Raw genomic sequence first — 25,438 nt, 5'->3', positions numbered from 1 at the left:
TTTGCTTTTGTGACCAGGACAGTGATATTTTGAAATTTACCTATTTTCCAGAACATTCCAGATAGATTCAGTGCTGAGTAAACTTGGAGTAACTTCTAGAACTTTCCAGTAATATAAATAGTAGTATAAATACAGGGGCCTTAAGCCCACAAGTTCAGTTTAGTTCCAGCTGCCTAAGTGGATACATATCTGCATTTTTCTGAGATGGCATCAAGAGGCTGCAATGGTGGCATTCCTGATGGGTCTCCAAGGCGGTTTTACCAAGTTTCCCTGCTATCTTTGCCTTTGGGACAGCAGGGACACCAAGGCGCACTACCACAGAATTCTCTGTGGAGAGGAACAATGTCAAGTGGGAGCCACTGGTGGACCACCGGAAGGTGTTGATGCCACCACTGCACATCAAATTGGGCCTTATGAAACAATTTGTCAGAGCTCTACATAAGGAGTCGGCAGCCTTCAAGTACCTTCAAGACTTCTTCCCTAAGTTGTCTGAGGCAAAGGTCAAAGCCGGTGTCTTCATCGGACCACAGATAAAGAAGATCCTGGAGTGCAATGAATTCCCCAAGAAGCTCACTAGTAAGGAGAAAGCGGCTTGGAACAGCTTTGTCGCAGTGGTTCAGGGCTTCCTGGGCAATCACAAGGCCGAAAACTATGTGGAGCTGGTTGAGACTCTGGTGAAGAACTAGGGAATGGGCTGTAGGATGTCCCTCAAAGTCAATATCCTTGATGCTCATCTTGATAAATTCAAGGAGAACATGGGAGCGTACTCGGAGGAGCAAGGCGAGCGCTTCCACCAGGATATACTGGACTTTGAACGCCGCTACCAAGGACAGTATAACGAGAACATGATGGAAGACTACATTTGGGGGCTAATTCATGAAAGTGATTTACAGTATAATCGTAAATCCCGAAAAACTACTCACTTCTAAATCTTTTGTAGTCATTTTTGTATTACTTTAGTATAAATACATGTTAATTTGGATTCATATGTTGTTTTTTTCTGACTTTATGTGAACGAAAAGACCGTTTTCTCATTGGAAATAGGTAAATTTCAAAATATCACTGTCCTGGTCACAAAAGCAAAGTTTGTGGGGAATAATAGCCATTTTCTATACTTTTGAGGCATAAGCAATTAGGAAATAACACTTACTACCCAGGAACCAAAAAAAAAAAAAAAAAAAAAAAGTTGTTACATGATGTTATTGTTCCTTTGCTTTAACCACTCGACTAAACTACCTCCCCTATTGTCTGTAATACACATAGCTCACCTGACAAAAGTTAAAGACCCAAACCACCCACTTCTACTGGCTTTATCTTGAGTGTGCTGGAATCACAAGGCAGATAATTAGGTTTCTGCATTCAGATAGATACAGCAAAGCCATGTTATTTTACAGCCTGTAGCACACACGAAGAGTTTTAAAAAAAAAAATTACCCTTCTTTTTTTTTTTTTTTAATATATAAAGGTGGGCTGAATGTCCCTCTAGATTGCTAGTGTTCTACTGCAGCAAAACTTGTGCGTTGAAGGTACACCTGGAAAAGAAAAACCTGAAATATTCCTCAGCTAACGTGTTCGGCAGGTGCAGCTTGGGGCGTATTCAGGCATGTAGCTGTCTGTCTGGGGCCACATTTTTGTTCTCCATTTTAGATATTAAGTAGCTGCAACTCCTCCTTTTTTGATTTTCAATTTTTTCTTATGTTTTTGCTGCTCTCCCATGTATGCAAACAGGCATTCTAAATATATAAAGGTCCACGCAAGGGTGCACAAATATCAGTTTCTAAAATAGTCTGACTGGCCAAGTGGACAGTTGACGATTCCCTGACTCTTCTGTTCCTTTGTTTCGAACACATCACAGGGCTGTCTGCTTTTTTTGTTTTATGTCAGGAAGCCTAGGAACTGAGTTGAAGATCTATCAGATGTGAGCATCAATTATTTTGTCAGTTTTCAAATTTCTAATATAGATAAAAGGTACAATTACATTTCTTTTGCCTGCAAAGGTTTTTTTTTTTTTTTTTTTTAATGAATTTCTGACTAATTTCATAACTAATTGCATAACGTTTTACTGACAGCACACTGTGAACACACATCCTCTTTGTTTTATAGGCATGCATTTCTCAGAACCATTGTAGAGTGCAGTTGGGTTTATAGCCATGACCTTGTGGTGATGTCACAAAGGTTATGCCCTAAAGAATACAGCATGTATACCCGATGTGATATGAATTAAGGTCTGAAAACTTCTTTATTTATTGGAGATTGACTAAAAAGGTGATTTTTTGATGTCCCCAACTTTAGGATCAATTGGTAAAGTTATGAATATCCATTAAGTTAACATAAGTATCTTTTCACAAAAAAAAAAAAAAAAAAAAAGATTTGTGAGAAGGAAACTGCCCTTGTAACAATCTGGTGCAGTGTGCTGTCTTGGTAAAGTGCCCCTATTGACACTGCATAGGTAGGGTGTGGTTATGAAGGGTTAGTGCAAGGGCATTACAAGTTTATATTGTATGCAGTGGATATATTTACAGTACTCAACATTGCTCATACATTTTCCTTTTAGACTGCAGCAATAATATCCCTCATACTGTATCTGTAGGGCTACTTTTTATGAGTTGTCCCAAATGATAAACACATCAGAAGGGATGATTCACTATTCATGCAATCTGAATGACGTGTTTGGAGCAGAGAAAAGCAGAACAAAAGAGGCTTAACAGCACACTGCCTTATCAAAGATGAAGCCTTGTTTGAGAGGGAGGGAAAAAGAAAAAGGCTGTACCCTTACATTATAATTTCACAGTTCTGAGAATTACCATACAGAAACCACAACAGAACCGCCAGCAGACCACAGCATTGCCATCAAGGGCAAGACAATGGATTTGGAACAAATATTGCAGAGTTATCCTGAAACCTGAAAGGTACAGATGTGGCATCCCCGTACTGTAGTGGATCTATGTGTATTGATTCCTACCATTGTCATGAAATTGGTACATCAAATTAATTTTAAAAAGGTTACCAATGTGGTGCTTGCCATTATCTCAATGACCTTTTGAAGTAGACCTTCAAAAACATTAGATAATAATGTAATGGAGTTTTTCTTTCATTTGGGACAGTGGTTGTCTTGGTTACTGTGTGATTGCGGACTCATTGTTGTTGACTCTTACTGTAACAGCGCAGATCAAATCTTTAGGAGGTTGTTTTAGTACAGAAAAATTGTATATATCTGGGATATCAAACTTGATATATTTGATATTGAAAAGATATAACCATGTTCATTTGGGTAAATCATGTTACTTTGTAACTGGGAGAAGTGTGCATGTTCCCTCGTTTGTTTTTAAAATGGCACATCAACCTGTTTGTTTTGAATTATCAACATGATATCAGGTAGATCATTCATTATTGATGTTTCTTATAATGCGAAACATTTCTATGGAAATGATGAAACAGAAAACATGTCAAATAAACTAAAATAAGCATTTGCTTGTATAGACACCCATAATCCCCTTTCTAACTTCTGAAAGTGGCAAAGTAAGGTGGGCCTGTATTTTCTTCAGTATAAGATGCTGTTAATTACACAGGGATCTAGATGTGAGTGGGCAGGATGCGCAGCTGTTTTCTCAAACAAGCACCTCAAGCTATTCAGAAAACAGCACTTGAATTAGTGGTCAGTGAACCAACGTCAGTGTAGCTGTAGAAAAACGAAACCCTTATTAAGAGCTTTGAGTGCTTGGTCCCACTGTTGTATTGCATAGCAACATGTTACTGTCCTCTTGGATATGCATTGTCCACTTCTTAGTGCTGTTTTACTCAGCAGCACTGCACATTTGAGTATTGCTGATTTATTTGTGTTTCTGAGATTCAACTCCTAACCCAGTCATTGTGGATTTGCTTGCTGGGAAATATGGTAAATAAACGCCGGGTCTCTGTCATTGCCATTGAAGCTGAGGAAGATGAGGAGGAGCTTGAGCATAATGAACTGCTAATAAGTGACAGCGATGAAAGTGACTCTCAGGATTAATGAATAATAATAATAATAATAATAATAGAAAACATCATTTAATGGAGGCCTGACTGCAATGCATATTTGTTTAATGCAGTTATTACGTTATTAAAAGTTTTGAACATTTTAAGCGTGCTGAAAGTAGGCCAGAGACAAACCCCTTGGTTTATTTTGGATTAACAATGTAAAGTTTGAGATTAAACAATAAATTATTTTTGAAAATGATACGCATTGCTTTTACTTTTCATTTTTAAAAACATTTTAGAAGTTGGTTATTATTATTATTATTATTATATATTATTTATTATTATTATTATTATTATTATTATTATTAACAATGGTAGACATAATTCTGTTAATTTTACGGCAAGCCCGTAGGTGCTCGGCCAGACCACAGGGGTCACTGGTGCGCTGTGACCTGAGGACACCCTGGCTACCCTCCCCACCCCCGGGCGGCACTCGGCCAATTGTGCGCCACCCCCTGTGAGCTCCCGTACACGGCTGGCAGTGGAATAGCCTGGACCCAAACTGGCGACGTTCAGGTTATAGGGCGCATCCTGCACTCCATGCGGGCGCCTTCACCGGATGGGCCACTCGAGAGCCCCTTCTAATTCAGTTTTTAAATACAAATTCATACTTCTGCTTGTTCATTTTCCAAAGTTTTGCATACCGTATCCTTGTTAACCAATGCATATAAAAAGACCCTAATAACTTTCACTTTACGCTTGAGGGTGTACAATACAATGTACAGCAATTTTGTTATAAAACAAAACTGTTACTTAGTTCTCACTGACACAACCTTTTCACAAAGTTGCTGGAATGTTTAAATTGAGTTGCGATGTTGCAACAAAGCTGTGTTTTAGCGTCTTCTCAATGACTGCACATAGCATGTGAATCTAGAGATTTAATATAAACGCTGATCTCAAATAATTGGCAGTCTCCAATACGCACAGAGTCTGCTGGCAAATATTGTAAATAAACACAGGTGGTGTTTAATTGAAATTTTACTGTGTGTGTGTGTGTGTGCGCGTGCGTGCGCGTGCGTGTGTCAGTGTGTGTGTGTGTGTGCGTGTGCGTGTGCTTATATATAATGGGCTCTTCCTGCCTTAGCCATGCATTGACTCCTAAACAGGTTCAATTCAAATGCAATCATGCTGTGTTGGATGGTAAACAGTTAAAGAAGGATACAAATCGATAAAACCCAACCCATCCATAACTTTAAACACGCAATCATAAATGACCTTATTCTGAGCCAGAAATAACTTTCAGGATAACTCTGCAATATTTGTTCCAAATCCATTGTCTTGCCCTTGATGGCAATGCTGTGGTCTGCTGGCGGTTCTGTTGTGGTTTCTGAACCAACTTTTGTGCATTGGTATAAGACATTTTGGGATAATAATGTAGTGCAGTACTGTCAGTAACAGTTTGTGTCTGAAAGTCCTTGACAGAGGAGAAGGGGTAAAAGGCTTTGGCTTGTAACTTCTGCTAGATACATAAGTTAACCCATTAAGACTTGCTAGCTAACCTTCAACATTCAGGTCGGCTGTAAATATGTTTTCAGTTAGTAACGGTGTGTATGCTAGCAGCCATTACATAAAGATGGACTGGAATAAATCTACCACACTGAGCCATTGTGTCCCAAGTGTTTATTTCTTAACCCTATAACTAGTCTATACTGTGTTGTTTTTTTGTGGGTGTCTTTAGTTGGACCTATACATCTTTGCATTGGTTTGTTTTAAACCAGACAAACATAACCTGGCAAACAAAGGGCATAATATCCTGGCAGCAGTGTTCTGCTAACCCAGTGTTGAAAAACAACGACCTGGCTTATCACAGTGACTCATGTACACTACAGCAAAGTTGCAGCTAAATGCTCTCATCTGTTTAGAGCAGCTTTAATCTATCAGCTGTTAAGCACTAATTCAGCAGAGAAGACAAGAAGAAAACCAGCCAAAAAAGTAAACTCTGTTTGTGCTAGACTGGAAACTTTTTAGTCTCAACAAAAAACGGGCTGTCCATCACTGAACTTAACTTTCAAACAAAAGTAAAAAGTTTCCTTGTATTAAACAATCATATTGTAGCAGTCCCAGGGAGTAGCGTGGCTAATATCAGATGCAGCTGACTGCACTGGTACTCATGTCATAGGCACAGTTTGTGAGACATATCTGTGGCTGGACTGTCAATAGAAATTTCGCCTATTTATTCATTTCAGCTCTTTCTTCTCTGGGTAGCGCCATGCACACTAAAATGCTAGAATATATACATAAATGCCATCTGCTGGACAAGTTTAGCAAATAAACAAATTAAGTCATTCTTAGCGTGAATGTGGTGCTAATTTCTATGCATGCCTTTGTGATTTGAAAGAAACATACTTCATTAAAGCAATATTTTAACAGGAAATTCTTAAAAATCAACAGCTGATTATAAAGAAGCATGTTTTAGTTTGTGTAATGTTGGCATGCGGGATTTCCTGGAATTGTGGGACAAACGCATAATCACTTGATTGGCAGGAGATACATAGGGAGACTGGGAGTGGGAAGAAAATTCCAAAAGACCTTTGGAGGTTGAGTATCGTCATTGTAGTCGTGTGGCTATATTTTGTTGTATGTCAGTCATACTTTTATTTGAATTTTATTTGATCTATACTTCTGCTTCCAACAACTTCTTCATTTAGCCGACTTGCTATGTTTGTAACCAACATTTTCCATGTTCCACTTTAATTTGGTGACCTAATGTGGAAATGTATCAGTCATAACAGCACTGGAATTCACAACTGTGTTTTGAAGAGGAGCAAAGGATATCCTTCTTGCTGCTTGTCTTAAAGCCTGTATCCATATGTCGGAAAATTTGACAGTGCAATCCTTGTAGCTCCTCTCCTGTTTAGCACTGGGAGAATTTCTGTGGGAGAGAGAGGAAGAGATTAGCAGACCATACAGCTAAAATTGAAGTTTATGGTGCTGAATTCACTGGGGCTTTCCACAAATTGAGTGGCTTCCTAAAAGGAAATGTGTTTCATTGGCAGGAAACTAGTAACCCAAGCTACTGGGATTCAGGCTCAGTGAATGGGCAGATCTGAGGTGCAGTTGTTTATGTCAACAAAACATATTTAGCTCCCCATCCCCTCTCTATTCTATTTTTAAATATGTTTAAATGTAATATAAGCTGATTTTCTGGCATTTTCCAAAGCATGCTTGATCTGATATACTGTATCCAGGAGTTCAGTTATTTTTAGACGCAGTCTTCTACTTAAGACAGCTGAATTTGGCACCGAGGAAAAAAGAAACTGTCAATTGCTGATAAGCAAGGTTTTTTGTTCTGTGTTTGTTCTTATGAGATCTGCTGTTTAAGTTTCAAGCTGGATTTTTATTTTCAATGTTTGCCACCAGTCGTGATCCTTCCTTTTCTATGCTGAAGACTGTAACCATGGTTCTGTTACTAGGACCCCCACCACTGTTTACAAATCATTAACATAGATCCTTCAATACTGGGTTACATATTTCTCATTTTTTTCATTATATTTTCATCTCTGTGACCACATGAAAAACTAGAATATTTAATTGACTAAGGGAATTGATTTGAAAGAAGAAGAAAAAAACAAGACTTATGTAAAGACTCTATCAGTTGATTGTTAAATTTAATACTTAGAGCTTTAAGTGAGGCATCTTTTGCAGCAAGTTTTCAATAACACAGGAAAGTATTTTAAACAAAATAATGGCAAGCAATTCTGAAAGACTGCATTTACTATTATGGCTTGGTCCTGGTGCATCAACATTGTATCTTATATCAATTAATCAGTCAATCAATCAATAAGTAAACAATCAATCAAATGCTTTCTGTATGGTGCCTTTCATGGTGAGCCATCCCAAAGCGCTTCACAATCAATTAAGAATAAATTTCACCAAAATGAAAGAATAAATGTAAAATAAACACAAAATTAAAACAAAATATACAATCACACTCCAACAAACAGGCCTTCAGCCATGACTCAAGCTTTGCCAGGTCCCTGGTGATGCATTCTAAAAACCCCAGAGCATTGTGGGAAAAACTGCGACCTCCTAGCACTATATGCCTAGACACTGGTGAAACCAGCAGCCCTGAATCTGTCGATCACAATGCTGCCAGTTTTGTGTGGATGGAGCCGTTCTGATACAGTAGATATGTAGCTCCAAGAAGTGCTTTATAGGTCAACAACAGAATTTTGAAAGTAATGCAGAAACTAATAAGAAGCCATTGCAGTTGTAGTAAAACCTGTGTTAATACATGCATGTTCCGAGCTTTTTCAACCAGTCTCGCCGCGACATTTTGAACAATTTGTAACTTTTGCACTAATCGAGCAGGCAACCCAGATAATCGAGCATTGCAACATGCAATACGTGAAGAGACACATGCACCTACCAAAACCACAGCATCTTCTATGACCTGTCATCTTTATGATATAAATTAAATAGAAACATAATGTTATTTCATATGTGCCTAATATTAAAAGAGAATGGTGATTGGCACACAACCAAATGCTATAAATTATTAAAAAGACACAATAAAAGGTAAAATGTAGTAATGCGCCAGAATATAGGTGTTATACTGCAGCTTGTGACATAATCCAATATATATTATATGTCCACTTTTTAAAATGTTTTTAATGTGTATTACATCTTATACCATACTGGGTTAAAGTGAAATAGCAACATATGCAATTGCTAACAGTAGACAAAGAGCTCACAGAAACACTTGCGGAAAAGGGAAATTAAATCATACCTCATGTTTGAGGTGTAAACAATTAGCTGCAGGGGGGAGTTTCGAACAGACACAGTAATCTAGAGGAAAAGGAACGTAATGCCATTGAGTTAGCAGTTAAATGTCACATAACAAGCAGTCCAGGCAAAAACACATTAGGATGCCAGAAAAGTGGGAGTCCAATGGCCATGTATTAGTGCTGTGGCTATTAGTATGTGGTGCTAGTTTCTGAGCATGCGTGAAGAGGGAATGAAAGGTCACCGTACAGCCAGTGCAGGTTTGAAACCACGTGCCAGGGCACTTGTTTCAGTTTTGAAGGCAGTGAATGATGTCATGTCACTGTGGGATTAACTAAAGGTCTCCACACACCGGGCATGATGCGATTTGTCCGGCGATAAAATTGTGTTTTTGTTGCGACACTACGTTTCACAGCATTGGCGATGTCATGGCAAATTACTCATAGAAAATGAGTAACAAACACTGTGGAGCTCTTACAGTAAATTTAAATTAACTTTCTTAAGAAGAGTTTTTAATACTGGAAAATACTCATTATGTAAAAGCCATCAAATATGTTGAATGCTTGCCAATGGGCCTGCTTCACTTGGGAATGTGTTGTCTTATAATTTCCATCACACTTATTGAAAGCTCTGCTTACATTATCTCATTATCACGCTACCTAAACAATGTGCAATTATCACATTTTGAAAATGTGACAGTGAACACCAAATCACATGGATTTAACACGTTTTGAATATGCACTTTTTTTAGGTAGTGTGGATAGGATATTAGCTATGTTATCTTAACTGAACATAGGGTTTATCAATAACATGGCTGGGTGACCCATTCCATACCTCAACTTCTACCCTCTATTCTACAGTAAGTCTGTCTGCATGTAATTCCCAGCTGTGTCATCTGGTCCAGGTTTCTGTGCTGTGCTAACATTACTGGTTAGGGCTAACTCTGTCAACTCAACTTCTCTTAAGATTTCAAAGACTTCAGTCAGGTTCCCCCACATTATTCTTTTTTTCTAGACTAAATAAATGTAGTTCCTTAAATGCTTCTAGATCACTGGATATAGGCCAGTGGTTTTAACGGAATGTGTTCAGATAGACTGCATTGTGAAGCCTTAATTACAAGACCCCCTTTACTACAGGGCCCATTAGAGATGAAAAGAAATTCAACAATTGTTAAAGGATAACCTAGGCGCCGTAGAAAATCAGGTCAATTGCTAGTAATTGTTTGCTAATATATTTCAATGGATGAAAAACACTTTTTTTATGTGGTCCAATGTGTTTATATGTTTAAGTTCCATTCATATGCTGTAAATCATGAGGTCAATTGTGATTTTCATAAAACATTAAAAGTGGCTAAAACAGAAAGAAATAAGTTACAGCAGACCATAGATTTTTAGGTGGATCAGCTACTGTAAAACCAAAATAAACAGAAAAAAGCTTTCATACCCTTGAGGTTCTTCCAAGCAAAAACGTCTTTGTATTATGTTATATTTTGCTTTCCACAAAGTCTTTTGAAATTAAGATAATCTTAAAGATATGGAGGTTTTGTATCTGGCAAATTACAATACTGTACCTGCAAGTTTTTCATGTCAAGGTGTAACAGATAGGTTGCTCATGTAAAAAAAAGCCAGATGCCTACATAGAAAATGTACTATTAGTCCTCAATACAAGTACAGTAAACTCTGCTAACACAGGAGAGAACGCTCTGGTCAGCAGAAATGAAACCATGCTGATTTTATGGTGGCTTCACTGGGACCTGGACTTAAAATGTAGGTTTCAGATAAGTACATGTATCTTTAACAAAATGTGCTTTTTATCATCAGAGCAACTGGTTTCCATTTCATTTTAAATCAAGAAAAAAGTAGAAGCTTAAACCAGAGTAGGGTGTTGCTTATGGTATTATTCTTTGCATCAAGCAAGGTTTCATCACCATGTCTTAATTATTTGGTCAAGATCTCAAGCGTTTCCCATTGTGTAGCACAAGCTGAGTTATCTGGCATCACTCCTTCAGTTGGGCAGGGTGTGAAAGCAGTTACTATCTATCACTCAACACAAAGGGCCTCAGTAATCGTCTTGTCATCACCACCATTTTGTTTCAGGTTTAAGTCTTTAAATGGGCTTCTTCTAAAGAATACAAGAAAGGTGTATTTACCATCTTACCTAAATGGCTGGTTTCTCTGCTCAAGTTTATTGCACGTTATTCTACCTGCAAGGTCAAAAGTGCAGCGCAGTAAACCAGAGAACACCAGGGCAGGTAGGGATTGAAGTCAGAATCAACCACCAGAGCTGGAGTGCGTGAGCCACAAGTTACTGCATTCCTCAGAAACTAAAAACTGCCATTCACAACCCAGATGGAAATGAAGGGCTTTCTATATTTAGCTCCTGTAATGCGATTGAACAGCTCTAGATTAATGCAATGGCACCAGCTAGTGCTAGAACGGCACATGTGATTGCTGGGAGCAGCAAATTAATAAGATAAGGATTGAAAAAAAAAGCAGCCCATAAGAGTCCAAGTCAATTAGGGAGATAAAAAGTTATCTTATATAGAAACAAATGACAAAGTTGGTCTTTTTCAGTGGCGTACATGAAAATCAAAATATCTTAATGGTTAGTGTGAGTGCTGCTGGGTTACTGGGTTTGAGGTTCAGTAACTGGACGGATTTGAGGCTAGGATTAGGATTAGATATAGCAACACAGGTTACTGAGTGCTGTATCTGAGTGCTGACTGTACTAACTCACCTTTAGTGTCTCCTGAGCTCTGTTTCTGTGAAGTTGAATTATCATGCCTTTTTGTAAATTCCTCTATGTTTGTGATGTGTATGTCCCCTTTTCAGTGGTATCCCAATACAAGCATCTACACTTTAAAAGGTTCAGTAAAAATGCAGTAAACAAGTACAAACAATGGCTGGACTGAGCCAGAGTGCTGTTTAACCTCACTGCAGACCAACAGCATTCTGATGGAATGGCAAATGGAATGCACTTTCTCAGCTGATACAACATGTGCAAGCAAGTACAACGACTTGTGCAACCTGCATTACAAATCAACCTGCAGTGAAGTTTGTTTGACGGCTCTCTGAATTAACCCACACTGACATGTGGCATCTGACAGCACTTGGCTCGTGTGCTGTCATACTGCCTATGAACATCTGTTTATTCTTTGAAGAAGAGAGCCTTTTATTTCAGCAGTTTGTATGGCGGTAGGGTTAAACTAATGTACCATATAAAGTGCCTCATCTGTTATAATTAGTAAACCTTGAATCTCATTGAGTTCAACACAATACAGTATTACAATGCCTCATAACAAGGCATGAAAATGAGGAGAAATTAGATAGTATCACATTCCAGCGTTTTCCTGCAATTATCAGCAGGCCAACATCATTTTATGCCTTGCTAAGCAGTTAAAAAAAAAAAAAAAAAAAGGATTGTGCCACTTTTGTTTCCAATTTTTACATGTAAACAGTCCAAACAAGCTTGTGAATGCCGTGGCAGATCCCCAGTGGATAGTAAATATGCATTACATGCTATCCCACTTACAAGCTCCAAGGTTTTTATGGTATACATTAGAAAGTCACTAGCTAAAATGAGTCATCCGTACCAGAATGCCATTGTTTTAGAGTGTTCTAATAATTATTTTTCAGGTTCATTCTTTTGCCAACCAGAATTAGTCTGTACTGTTTATGATTCCCCTAAGATATAATCAGGGCTTTAATAGATCAAATTATAAATACGAGTACAACAACAACAAAATCACAGATGGAGTTACTTTCAGCTCTGCAGACCTTGTGAGGCCACATTAATAACAACTGCATTTCAAAGTGTGGTGCATTTGTAGAGACCAGAGAAGTTAGACGGAATGTTCTCCTTTTTACTAAAACAGCGGTCAAGTTTGTCCAATAGTTGTATTAAGTGAAACAATAGTTATTTAATGAAATTGTTCATTAAACAGGATTTACAAGACAATTCAAAGCATTTTAATTTCTGCCACAGCTGTGTCCCCTTCTCACTGCGCATGTTTCAGGTTAAATTAGAAGCTTAGGGTGAAATTCGAGGGAGGGATTATTGAATGATTGCTCTCTCATCAGATTACTTCCTCGTATGTTATATACATCTCAGGTAACTCACCTGGGCCTTGCCGTCACAATCCCTGTTCTAACCCTACAACTCCTCTGCGGATATGAAAGCAGACCCCACTTATGTCTGCAGTCCGTGCTTCTCTGTGCGTCACCAGGGTTTTGCTTGCATGGTTACATTTTTCTGTTCTTTGGTTGTGAGAAAGTTTGTAGGAGCGGTTTGCCCTGGTTTGTCTACGTGTGTTTTGTTTGGGGGCTCACCACAACTCTCTCGGCTTTACAGTGCCGCATCACGCTCTGTGTCTTGTTGTGCTTTTACTTGTTTGTACAGTCCCGAGCCTGTCGCCTCAGCCCCGCTGACCCATTCAGGCTGCAGAATTGGTAGCAACACATGCACTCTTACTGAGGCATTTCATTACCGCCGCGCCCCTCTTACGACAGACTCAGTTTGCTCTGTCTGCTTAATTATGGCAGCATGGATTCTCATTCTGGCTTGCAATAATTCTCTATGCAATTTTGATAATGAATTATCTATTGAAATATTGAAATTGTTTCTTCTGCTATCTGTTATATGCATTGAACTCCACCTGTGAGTGGGCTCCAATAATGGATCCCGTAGTGATACGCGTATTGAATCATGGGATAGCACATTTAAACCACAAGACTGATTGTCCTATCCTTCCTTTTTTTAATTGTAAGTCAAGCAGTTGTCAGTTTCTGCCATTAGGGGCACTCCCTCTTCCCGAGAGTGAAATTCTCTGGTCACGAACGTGTTCTTGCAGTTTCCGTCTTATATATATATATTTGTTTTGGTTAGTTTTTCTTTTTTGGAGGAATTTGTTTTGCTGCTACACCTTGTTGCTTTGTGCTCACCATTTATAACAGAATAGCCCCGGCAGGATCATTACCTGACTTTGATCAGTAATATCCTCGACAGGGTCATTACCTGAGTTTGATCAGTAATAGCCTCTGCAGCAATGTGGCAATGTTGCCCCGCCCCTGTGGGTATTTTGTTTTGTATGTTACATGTTGTGTGTTACTGTTGGTGTATAGCCATTGATACACAGGATATAAACGGGTCTGTGGAACAGGGGTTGTTTAAAATGTATATTTGTATTTAGGCACGAGGATTGCACAGCACTTCACGTGCAGGTAAAATGTAATAATATGCAAGCACGGGGAATTGCACTTTATTAATTCACGCGCAGTTGTACTGAGAATCCAATTGAATGATTAATTAGCAATCGAGTCTCGGTACAGCTGCATGTTTTCACTCACTTGGGGTTGTGTGTTCGGTGAGTGGAGAACCGGATTCGAGACGAAGGTAATAATAATAGTTAAAATACAAGCTCACCGTGTTTTGTCTGTATAGTCCGTTTTGTTTGTCTTTTTGTTTTGGCTACGAGTGCCATGTCCTGTGTCTTGTTTGTCTTTCAACCTTTTATTTTCTGTCTGTTTCGTTATTAAATATTGAGCGAAAACAATTGCTAAGCTTCACCAAACCCCACCTCTCTGTTGTTTATTTCCTGGTTCCTGGTTCTGGTCTCACGTCACCCACTGCAGCAGTCTTTGTGACAAGCAGTCATTACCTGAGCTTCACCACATAAACATTAACCAGTACCTTATCAGATATCAGTCTGATATCTATTCAGTCAAACAGAATATTGCTAGTATGCCTGGAGTGGGGGCCATCTCTCCATCTCTCACTTAAATGGAATTGGTGGTTCCACTTGGTCTTCTGCTTTTGGGAGGGAAGGGCGTGGATTCGTCATGGTCCAACCTGCTGACCTGGCATCATCAGATCAGTCCCTCTTTCAGAGAGCGTGGCTTCATCACGGTCCACCCTGCTGACCTGGCATCATCAGATCAGTCCCTCTTTCAGAGGGCGTGGCTTCATCACGGTCCACCCTGCTGACCTGGCATCATCAGATCAGTCCCTCTTTCAGAGAGCGTGGCTTCATCACGGTCCACCCTGCTGACCTGGCATCATCAGATCAGTCCCTCTTTCAGACGGCGCGGCTTCATCTCGGTCCACCCTGCTGATCTGGCATCATCAGATCAGTCCCTCTTTCAGAGAGCGTGGCTTCATCACGGTCCACCCTGCTGACCTGGCATCATCAGATCAGTCCCTCTTTCAGAGGGCGTGGCTTCATCTTGGTCCACCCTGCTGACCTGGCATCATCAGATCAGTCCCTCTTTCAGAGAGCGTGGCTTCATCTCGGTCCACCCTGCTGACCTGGTATCGTCAGATCAGTCCCTCTTTCAGAGAGCGTGGCTTCATCATGGTCCACCCTGCTGACCTGGCATTGCCAGATCAGTTCCTCTCAGAGTTTAACAGGCTGTGGACCAGTGGCCAAATAGTCAACAATCACCACTCTCACCATACCCATACAAGCAGTCATGATCCTGGCATTGAATCACCACACAGGGCTCGAATTTCAGGGCGGCATTGTGGGAATCGCGCATTTTCCAAGTTGCTCCCACATATCTGCAACTTTCAGTGTGGGAAGATCCTGCAGAGATATTTTAATAATATAATAATAATAATAATAATAATAATAATAATAATATAATAATAATAATAATAATAGAAAACGTAATTTAAGGTATGCCTACATGTAATGCATATTTGTTTAATGCAGTTATTACGTTAAGTTTTGATCTTTTTAAGCGTGCTGAAAGTAGGCCGGATCAAACCTCTTTGGTATACTTGTTTTGTTGCATTAACAATGCACACATTTGAGATTAAACAAATACATTTTTTTTGATAATGATACTTATTGCTTTTATTGTTCATTTTTAAAAACATTTTAGAAGTTTGTATTATTATTATTATTATTATTGTTGTTGTTGTTGTTGTTGTGCTGTAAGCCTAGCCTACACACCTGTGTTCTGATATCTACAGGTGTTTTTTTGGCTGATTTTTGGAAAAGCGTACAGCTGACAGGTATGGGGGTGGGGGGGGCTTGTTAATGTTGGTGTGAGCACACACACATTAGGCTCAAAACGATTGATTGCTCAAAGTAGATGTTAATCACAGTTTGTATTATTATTAATAAAAGGTTTCACGTTACAAAAAATACAATTTAAAATACAATTAAAGCACGTGGAACAATCTATCTATAGTCCGTATTTATTGCAATGCAGTCACATTTGTCTAGAGTCCGTATATGTTGCAATGCAGTCATATTTTGTCTAGAGATATATTTTGCATGATTTATTGGTATAACTTCTGACAGACATATCTATGATATTAGTTACCGTTACATACATGATCTACCTGTTGGTTCATCAATAACACTCATAACTGCTGTGACAACATTTTTAACCGCTTTCATTTTTAATGACCGGGTCAGTTTTTGCGTTGCGTTCACAGGTTCTTGATCAAAACGCGAAAACGTACCCCTGGTTAAAATAAATAAATAAGTAGTGCTGGATATTTTAAGTGCCATGAGACTTTATTCTCTCGTACTTGATTCTCGGCTGCTGTCTTCAAGGATTATAGAAACTCAGTACACTGTAGTAAGTAAACAGTTTAAAAAAAAAGACGTTATTAAGTCTATCTAGGTATTTTGCAAGCGGTGACTCTCCTTAAAACTCTTAACTCTTAAAACTCATTTTGGGGCACCAGTGCCCCGAAGGTTGCGCACATATTACTCAGGTAACATAAAAGCCACCTACCTGGCTTGTTTAAAAGTACAGACTTGGGGCTTTCCAAAGACATGTTTGGTGTGTGTATGCGGTACTCCTAGCCAGAACTACAATTGCCTGAAGTTAAGCCTCTCATCATGTGACAGGGTTTATAGTTTAGGTTTCGTTTTGAGTCTATTGCTCCGTCATTGTAGCAGCAGCTAGACTGAAAGGGGTGGTATCGTTGGAAAGCTTAGAAGCTCAGCTTCATTTCATATGGAGGTTCAATGGTGCAGTGTTTTATTTTATTTTTTTGAAACAACTATGATTACATATACTGTGTATATACTGTGTGTGTGTGTGTGTGTGTGTGTGTGTGTATATATATATATATATATATATATATATTATATATATATATATATATATATATATATATATATATATATATATATATATGATTATTTTGGAAAAACATTTTTGTTTTGTTTTTTTGCATATATTCTCATCTCTACCACATACAGTATGTTTGATCCTGTTGCAACTTACATAATATGAAATACATTTTTGTGGCCTTTCATTTGATATGTTACATGCATGCAGTACAACCTATCCAGTAGTTAAACATCCATAAAAGTAAACAGTGAAAAACAGGCGGAAACAGGGCTGAGTGTAAAGTTTAAAAAAAAAAAAAAAAAAGAAGTGGAGCGCTGGTTGAAAAGAAAAGCATCTTTTTCTTCTGCTGCAGCAAAAACTTCACGTCAGGCAATGGCAAAAGCAATGGAGAGTGCTCTGTCTCACAGTGATGAGCAGCTGTTGGGTCTCCTGAAAGCAGCTTATTTTAAAGCAACACCAATGTGAATGATGATGCAGTATATATATATATATATATATATATATATATATATATATATATATATATATATATATATATATATATATATATATATATATAGTTTTTTACATGCAAAAGTGCCTTTTTTTGCTATTCCGCCTTAAAATTTTGGAACACCCCCCCCCCCCCCCCATTGGCTGCAGCATAGGGGGGAAATCCCCCCAGCACACAAAAATGAAATTCAAGCCCTGCCGTATGTTAAGTGAAACACACATACACACATGAATGCAGCTCAGTGACTTCAGTAGTACAGCATTTCAGTGGAGAAAGTAGTCCAACTAGATTCTGCTTCAACAGACTGACACCTGTTGGGGCCCTCACAGAGCACAGCAGCTCAGGGACCATTTTAGCAATAGAGTCTCAAAGCTCTGCCCACGACTCCAGTCATGTTGTGTGCCATTACTGCTCAATGGTAGACTTTCTCTGCTGAGGAATGCAGTTTACTTTGAAAGTCCCCAGTGGGCATTGTACAAGGGGTAGATGCTGTGAAACCTTTCCTTGACAACTCAGCTTTGAATCTGTTTTATTTTCTTTTTGCCAATAACTAATGGAAGGAAATTCAGCCCAAACATCTGAGGAGAGCCTGATGTGTTCAGACAGCAGACCCTTTGAAGGTAAGAGGCATACTCTCCAGAGTATTGAGCTGCTGTAAACGTGGCCCTTGACTGCTTTTTTTTTTTCTTTACTATTTAATAGACTGTTATGGAACGTAGTGGGAAAGCAGGCAGTGGTGCGTTTGTGTGTTAAAAATAGGACTGAAAATGAGCCATCATTCCAGGGAAAGTTTTTTTTTTTTTTTTGTAGTTCTCAGTACCAACTGCAGGCCAGGGTATGGTACATAGATTTCATGTAAATTTAACACCTGTTGCAATGCAATACCTAACAGACTGGCCTGAAAGGAGGAAAAGGGGGGGAGAAGGGGCAGAAGGGTGGGGGGGGGGTGCTAGTAAAGGTGCTAGTAAAGGTCTACTCAACACACTTATCCAGACATCTGTCTGACCAGTATTCCTCTCACCGTTGTAAGGAATAGAATATTGTCTTGGTTGTACCCACCGCGCAGCAAGAAGGCTATTTCCCATGACGACTGTTAGGCATTAGCGGTTGCCTCGGGAGATAAACTCTCAGTCAGTTTCATTTAATCCTGGCTACAGAGCTTTGCTCTTTCAAACAAGAGCAATTGTTATGATACAGTCCCATTCGTCTTTAATTCCCTTTTAATTAAAGTTGAAATTAATAGGTTCACCAACATGGTTTTGGACTACCTAAGTATAAGGAACATCATTACTGTGTGGGAGTAATTGAAGTCATAGTGCCCTCGGGTCTGTAGATGATTCAGTCAGCAGCAGTCATGCCTATTAACATCAGTAAGGTCATAGGTTAAGAAACTGCCTGTCGACTGATTACTTTTGAGTGGAGGTGGAGAAGTTGGGGGTGACAGGGGGGATATTCTTTAAAATTAAAAAATTTAATTATGAATCTATTTGTTTGTTTATTCATTTATTTTACTCAACAAAATTAACATGTTATGGTGTAGCCTATAATTACAACATATTAACCTAATAATATTTGAAATATTCTAATTTAGGTTTTTTATTTTTACATCTGAATCAGATTACGCTAATACTGTATAATGTTATTTTTACCATTGTGTGTTCTATAACTTATTTAGAAAGGTAGCTAAACATTGTCTTTGTGTTGTCATTCATTTAAGATGTTCTACATATAGCTCAGTATTTAATTCAGCCCATGCACATGCAAAAATGTAGTAAGAGCTAACGAGGCAGGCTCTTCCAGGAATATTGCAGTACTGAAACAAACCTGTTTTGTCAAGCCACTTCCCTGACTCTCTCAAAATATATTTTTGCTGATTTATGGCTTCAGGTGTATAGCAAGGGCCCTGGCACATTACTTGGCTTGTAAAATGATATCTAAGCACCCCCATTCCACTGTGATGTGTGGTATATATGTACACTACCCTCCCCCCCTCCAAGTAACCAAACCCCAACCCTAACCTTAACCCTAACCCCAACCCTAACCCCAACCCCAACCCCAACCTTAAGCAACCCCTGCTCTAAAACCATTACCTCAAACCCAATGCCTAACCATTAACAATCATCTGATGCCCTCAGGACACTTAGGGATATTCCTGTGTGCTGCACAATATACAAGTGTGGTCAGTCTTGAATTGTTGAATACAGCAGCAGACAAACAACTTTTTCAAGGAAGGACATTCCAGATTAATGGTCCATACCTTATTACAAAAGATCTACATATATACTCAGTATTACTGTATATTGTTTATTAGGGGTGGGCAACAATATGAAAATTATATATCGAAGTCTTCCAAAACGCTTTCTCAGTATCGATGGAGAAAAACAAGGTCTTGTTATATTGTTTTAGTATTCATTACATTCCATCAGCCACCCCACGCCCAAAATATTTGTACTTTCACTGCGCACAGACGAAACAATCCGGAAGTAATTTAGTGTTCTCTGCAATATGCAGACACGACGCCTCAAAAAAGCATTAAGGACAGTGTCATGCTGAATGTTGCATTATTTTGAGATGTGGTGTGATGTTTTAAAAGTACATCTCATTTATAATACCCAAAGTTCATATTTAATGTGGCTTGTAAATAGCGTTTGGTATCTTATGAGCACGTTGTGAATGGGAAGAAATATATATATATATATATATATATATATATATATATATATATATATATATATATATATATATATATATTATTTAAGCCGATGTTCCTGTTTATGGTTTTTTTTGTGTTAAGTTTGTTTTTAGGTGTGTATTTCTTTAAAAAGACAATCATGTTTCTTAATTAGTTGATACGCGCACTTTTTTGAAAACGGGATATAGTTTCCGGTAAGGGACTGGCCTTTGAGAGGAAACAGGTGAAAACAGAGTTGAGTACGCGAGAGAGGTTGTGGCTTTGTATATATTGTATATACTTGTTATTGTAGATATAAACTATAACAAGTAGTTGTAATGCCGTCAGAAACCTATAAATACCTCCAGAGTTTTTCAAAGCACATGCTCTCTTGAGAAAGATATGTACAACATGTCGAAACGTTGGGCAGCAGCTCTTTGAGCTACAATGTATGTATGTGTGTGTGTGTGTGTGTGTGTGTATGTATATATATATATATATATATATATATATATATATATATATATATATACACATACACACACACACACACACACATACTTTTTTCAGACTTTATTTGGTAACTAGACATTAATCCACAGTTGCAGGTAACTCATAAAAAGCTTTCATTTTTTTTTTTGTGCAAACCATCTTAGATTCAGCTACTGTAAAATATAATTGTATTAGTTATGTTTGTTAATAATGTGCACATTTTAATCTAGGACACAGTACCCTCAGCACTTCATGACTGTTTTTCTGTTGAAACTGTGGGAGATCCATGAACTCCATTCTTTTTTTTTTTTTACCAGTGCAGTTGCCTGGTTACAACTGATCATGTGTAACTGTTTTTGTTAATTATAATATTTATAATTTGCTGAGAGGACTTTAAAAAAAAAGAGGCAAAGGCAAAGTTTATTGGTTAGAAGCTTACCAGGCACAATATCAACCCAGACATTGTACCAAACACTCCAATTAGCAGTGCCATTACTCCCAATAAATTATTTTATTGTCTCATTTAAAGAAATTGCTGACATGCTTAACCATCACGTTTTGTGAGTGAATAGCCAGCAACCAGAGTATGTTAAACTAAGAGGTCCAGAACCCGTTATACTGTAATATACTGTTTGTGGAGTCACAAACAGGTGCAGAGCAGTAGAGACAAAGATTAGGGCTAATTTAGAGATTTTAAAAACAAGGTTGAAAATCTAGCTTTGTGATTGCATTTTCTCTCGTTATAACAACAGTGTAGATAGTAAAATTGTGTGGAAAATGCATAACTTTTCCAATATTACAAACATAAGACCATAAAAATATGCAAACGAGAGGTTATTTGGCCCAAAAATGTTTCCAGAACAGCAACCAGACGACTCTTGAATAAGCTGCAAAAAACTTATTACACACCCAACTCTCTGTGTAAAGAACTGCCTTCTGCACGCTGTTCTGCACACAACCTCAACGTGTGTCCAATGTACATGGTCTCACCAGGGCGTTACACAACCTCATCATAGCCTCCCTTTACCTGCAAAGATAGATCTAGTTAAGGAATTGAAATGATATAGAGCAGGTCAGTGTCAACTTCTATTGGTTGCTCCCATCAACAAACTAGGAAAGGAATTCCCAACCAGTATTACATTGTGTTTCACAACCAAATGAACACGAAGCCTGTCATTGTGGACTCTCATACTGAGAAAACTATTGACCTTCTGACTCATGAAATAGTTGCCGCGTGATAACCCTTGAAAGTGTTCTTTTATTATGCCCTCTCCCTATCTTTAGAACACTCTGCCCAGATTCTGTTTAGTTTGGTAATTATACACAGACCTTGGTGATGGATAAACAACACGTCTTAAAACATCGTGCCCCCTGTTAGTCTGCTGCAGTCGGGTTTCATAATTATGTACCACTGTTCCTTCTGTGGTTTCTGTACTACTGCCATTCAGCTTAGTGGTTGCTGATGCTAAAGAACTGCTTGATCTTGAAAACATGATGTTTCTTTGTAAATAATCCACTTGAAACTGTCACAAGCACTTAAGTTCCATGTTCCACGACAGGTTTAACGTTTAATAAAATAGTTAAATACTTTAGGACCTGGTCGAAGAAATTATTGGTTCAGTTTATAAGGACGTGGTTGAAACAAAGATCTGGAGGCCGTCTACACCTGAGGGATTGGTTTGTCAAATAAATCAATATAATTCGTCATGCTAATTCCTTTGATATGAAACTGCACTTTGTAAAACTATAAAGATATAATTTAGCATTATCAGTTTGCCCTAGTTGTGTCAGTTTAATTTCCTGGGAGAATCTTACCCTCATCTCATCACCCAGAGGAGACACAGTGATTGGAAGGGAGTTGCACAGGGTGTTGAGAGTTGCTGGCAGTAGCTTTGCAGTAATGTATGTGATTACGGTCCTATGGGGTTCCCATAGGATTCCAGCTAGCTTTACATTTTTCAGACACAGGGTGTAGGGTTTCTTTTTGTTTAATTAGAGTCATGCACAACATGAAAAATCCTCAGTAAATTTTTTTTCTGTTACAGAACACGGGAACAGTAATTTACGAGTAACATCAGTAGAGGATGCCGAACACCTCAGCAAAAAGCAGAGTGGTGCTAGTGACTGCACTTTGAATACTAAACCTGCCCGGAATATCCCACGAAGACACACGGTAGGAGGTCCGAGGAGCTCCAAAGAGATACTAGGAATGCAGACCTCAGACATGGATAGAAAAAGAGAGGCTTTTCTAGAGCATTTGAAACAGAAATATCCACATCACGCATCAGCCATTTCGGGTCACCAAGAGCGACTTAGAGAGCAGGTAGGACACTTGAAGTTGTTCCATTGTTTACCTTTACATTGCAAGGATACAGGAGGCCGGTTGGTCTGATGTTTATTCAGGATTATGGAGGAGTTCCTGATAAAGTCAAGGTTTTAAGCACTGTACATCTAGTATTTTCTCTGCTGGGTATGATAAGTAATGCCATAAAAAGGCTCAGACTAACATTATATATATATATATATATATATATATATATATATATATACTTAGCAATTGTTTCTAAGAGGCACACAGAGAAAAAAGAAGTTCATCAGGATTCTTCCGTTTTTGTAATTATTTATGAATATGCCATGTAAGTTTTATTGACATCTCTGCTTAAATTAATGCACAGCAAGAGAATCAGTCAGATCAGAGCAACAGAACTAGCTCAGAGGCCGAATGCTAGGGTTCTAAAATATTTCTTCAATGACCTTTGCTGTCCTGTGGGTTAGGGTGGGAAATAATCTGGGGATAGTTTGGCACATCACACTTCAGCTACCCCTGCTGGCTAAGCACCTGGGCCTTGCCTCCATCATTATGTATCTTGGCAACATTCGTTACAAAGGTTCAGCAAGTGAAAGATTCACTTGGCAGGTGGCCTGTTGATCGTCAGCCCTCTTAATTGGTAAGGTGTTGAGCATTGCAGCGGTAAGGCATTAAAATCAAAGACTTTACCTACGGAGGTTGGAAACACTAGCAATACTTTTGTGTACATGAACTGTCTCTCAAAAGTATTGACCCCCCCCCCCCCCCCCCCCCCCCCCCCCAAAAGCTCAGATTTATGTTGATTTTATAACCACTAAGGAAACTGGGGATTATAACCACTAAGCAAACTGAAGTCAATATGTGCTGCTCAATTACAGCCTCTTCAGTCACTGTGTGCACAGTTGTACCATGTTAAGTTTCCTCTGTCTCTATCTATTTTATAATGCATATATGTTTGTTTGTTTTTTTCATAGTTGTAGCAGTGCAACAACTCCATAGAGTTTTAAAGTATAAAAACAATGAAATAAGAAAATTGTGACGAAGGGCTTATAAAAGCTGCATCAGTCTGTTGCAAGACAGTTTCAGTTACAAGACTGACTTTGGTAGTGGGCTGGTACAGTAGGAGATTTCCACTTCCCCGATTCATTCAGAGACAGTAATAGTGAAGAAGGGTCCCTCGAACAGTTGAAACGCATTGCAGTGCTGTAATGGCTCACCTGATGGCCCTTTATCTTACTGACATTGTTTCCAATGTTTTTGTATAGTGTGGTGCCAGGAAACAGATAGTCCTGCAAACTGTCTCAAGCACATAAATGACCATGAGAGCATAATACAAATACTGTGTACTAACATGCAGCACAGGCTGGGCGGGACTCAACGACATTTTTAAGGTCTTTATTTCTTTTATTCAGAGCTGTTTCTTGCGTAACTTGATGTACTTTGTCTAGTAACAATATCTATGTATAAAACTTGGAAGAATATCTACCACTATGCACATAAAGCGTTCAAATCTCAGCTTCAAACTCATTTTGTTGTTCTTACATGTTTATGAAAGCATCTACACCTATCTGAATTCGATGGGATGTTTCAACTCCATCAAATCATATTATACTATAAAATATGGTTAAATAAAATCACCTTCATGCCTTCATTTAAAAAAGAAAAAAAAAATTTAACTGGGTATACATATGGTTAAAGATGACATTAACGCGACATAGTAATAAAAAAGGCTGAAATCATTTTATGTCACTGTCACAGAGACGGCCGAAGTGGGCGGCGTCAGAACCAGGAAAGGTAATGCAATACACAAAACACAGGACGGATGAAATGAAGTGATGAAGACGCCTGTTGGCGCCGGTTTATTACAAAATAAAAGGTTTAACAAACACGAAAAACACAGGACACGGCACTCTACGCCAAAATAAATAGACAAACGAAAACAGACTACTACTAATTTCCTCCGTCTCCAATCCCGTTCTCCGCTCACCGAACACCCAACCGCCAGTATGTGACAACGTGCATCTATATATACTATTGTGCTGGGATTCAATTACCAATTAATTATTCACTTGAATCCCAGCACGTGAATTAATAAAGTGCAATTCCCCGTGCTCACATATTACTACATTTTACTTGCACGTGAAGTGCTGTGCAATCCTCGTGCCTAAATACAAATATACATTTTAAACACTCGTGTTACACAGACCCGTTTATATCCCGTGTACCAATGTCTATACACCAACATTTAAACACACCACACGCAACACATAACAGATAATATACACAGGGGCGGGCACTTTGCCACATATACCCCCCCTTGTGCAAAGCACACATGGCCTCAATGGCCACCTCCCCCCTTAAAAGCCCAAAAGTCCCGCCCAAAGTCCTTGGCCAGGACCAGAGGCTTCCAGGGGCCCACAGGTCGTAATGCTGTCAGCAGGGTAGCATTCTCCTGCCAGGGTAGTCCTAGCAGCGGAAAGGCTGCTTGGGGTGTGGTCTCCTGACCTTCCCCCTCCTTCGGCGCCGGCAGCTCCCCTTGGTGGGGCTTCAACCACCGTTCTTCCTGCAGGGAAGAAACTGCAGAGGGAGCAGGTCTCCGGACCTCCCCCACGATCTCCGGCGGAGAAACTGCTGCTGGGG

General features: G+C 38.9%; 1 protein-coding gene across 9 annotated transcripts in view; it reads left to right on the top strand.

The window, feature by feature from the left end:
- The window catches only part of LOC121312290 (sickle tail protein homolog), a 211,875-nt gene that overhangs the window by 101,811 nt on the left and 84,626 nt on the right, over nucleotides 1–25,438 (top strand). For 8 of the 9 annotated variants that reach the window (XM_041244217.1, XM_041244232.1, XM_041244216.1 and 5 more), the window contains one exon: nucleotides 22,536–22,813. In XM_041244217.1, coding sequence (XP_041100151.1) covers nucleotides 22,536–22,813 — 278 coding nt within the window. Of the gene's footprint in view, nucleotides 1–17,865; nucleotides 17,948–22,535; nucleotides 22,814–25,438 lie in introns of those variants that run through there. The other variant, XM_041244218.1, reaches the window with a different exon arrangement.

The sequence above is a fragment of the Polyodon spathula genome, chromosome 3 (assembly GCF_017654505.1).
Source record: "Polyodon spathula isolate WHYD16114869_AA chromosome 3, ASM1765450v1, whole genome shotgun sequence".
Taxonomy (NCBI): domain Eukaryota; kingdom Metazoa; phylum Chordata; class Actinopteri; order Acipenseriformes; family Polyodontidae; genus Polyodon; species Polyodon spathula.
This window is presented reverse-complemented; position numbering and strand designations above follow the sequence as displayed.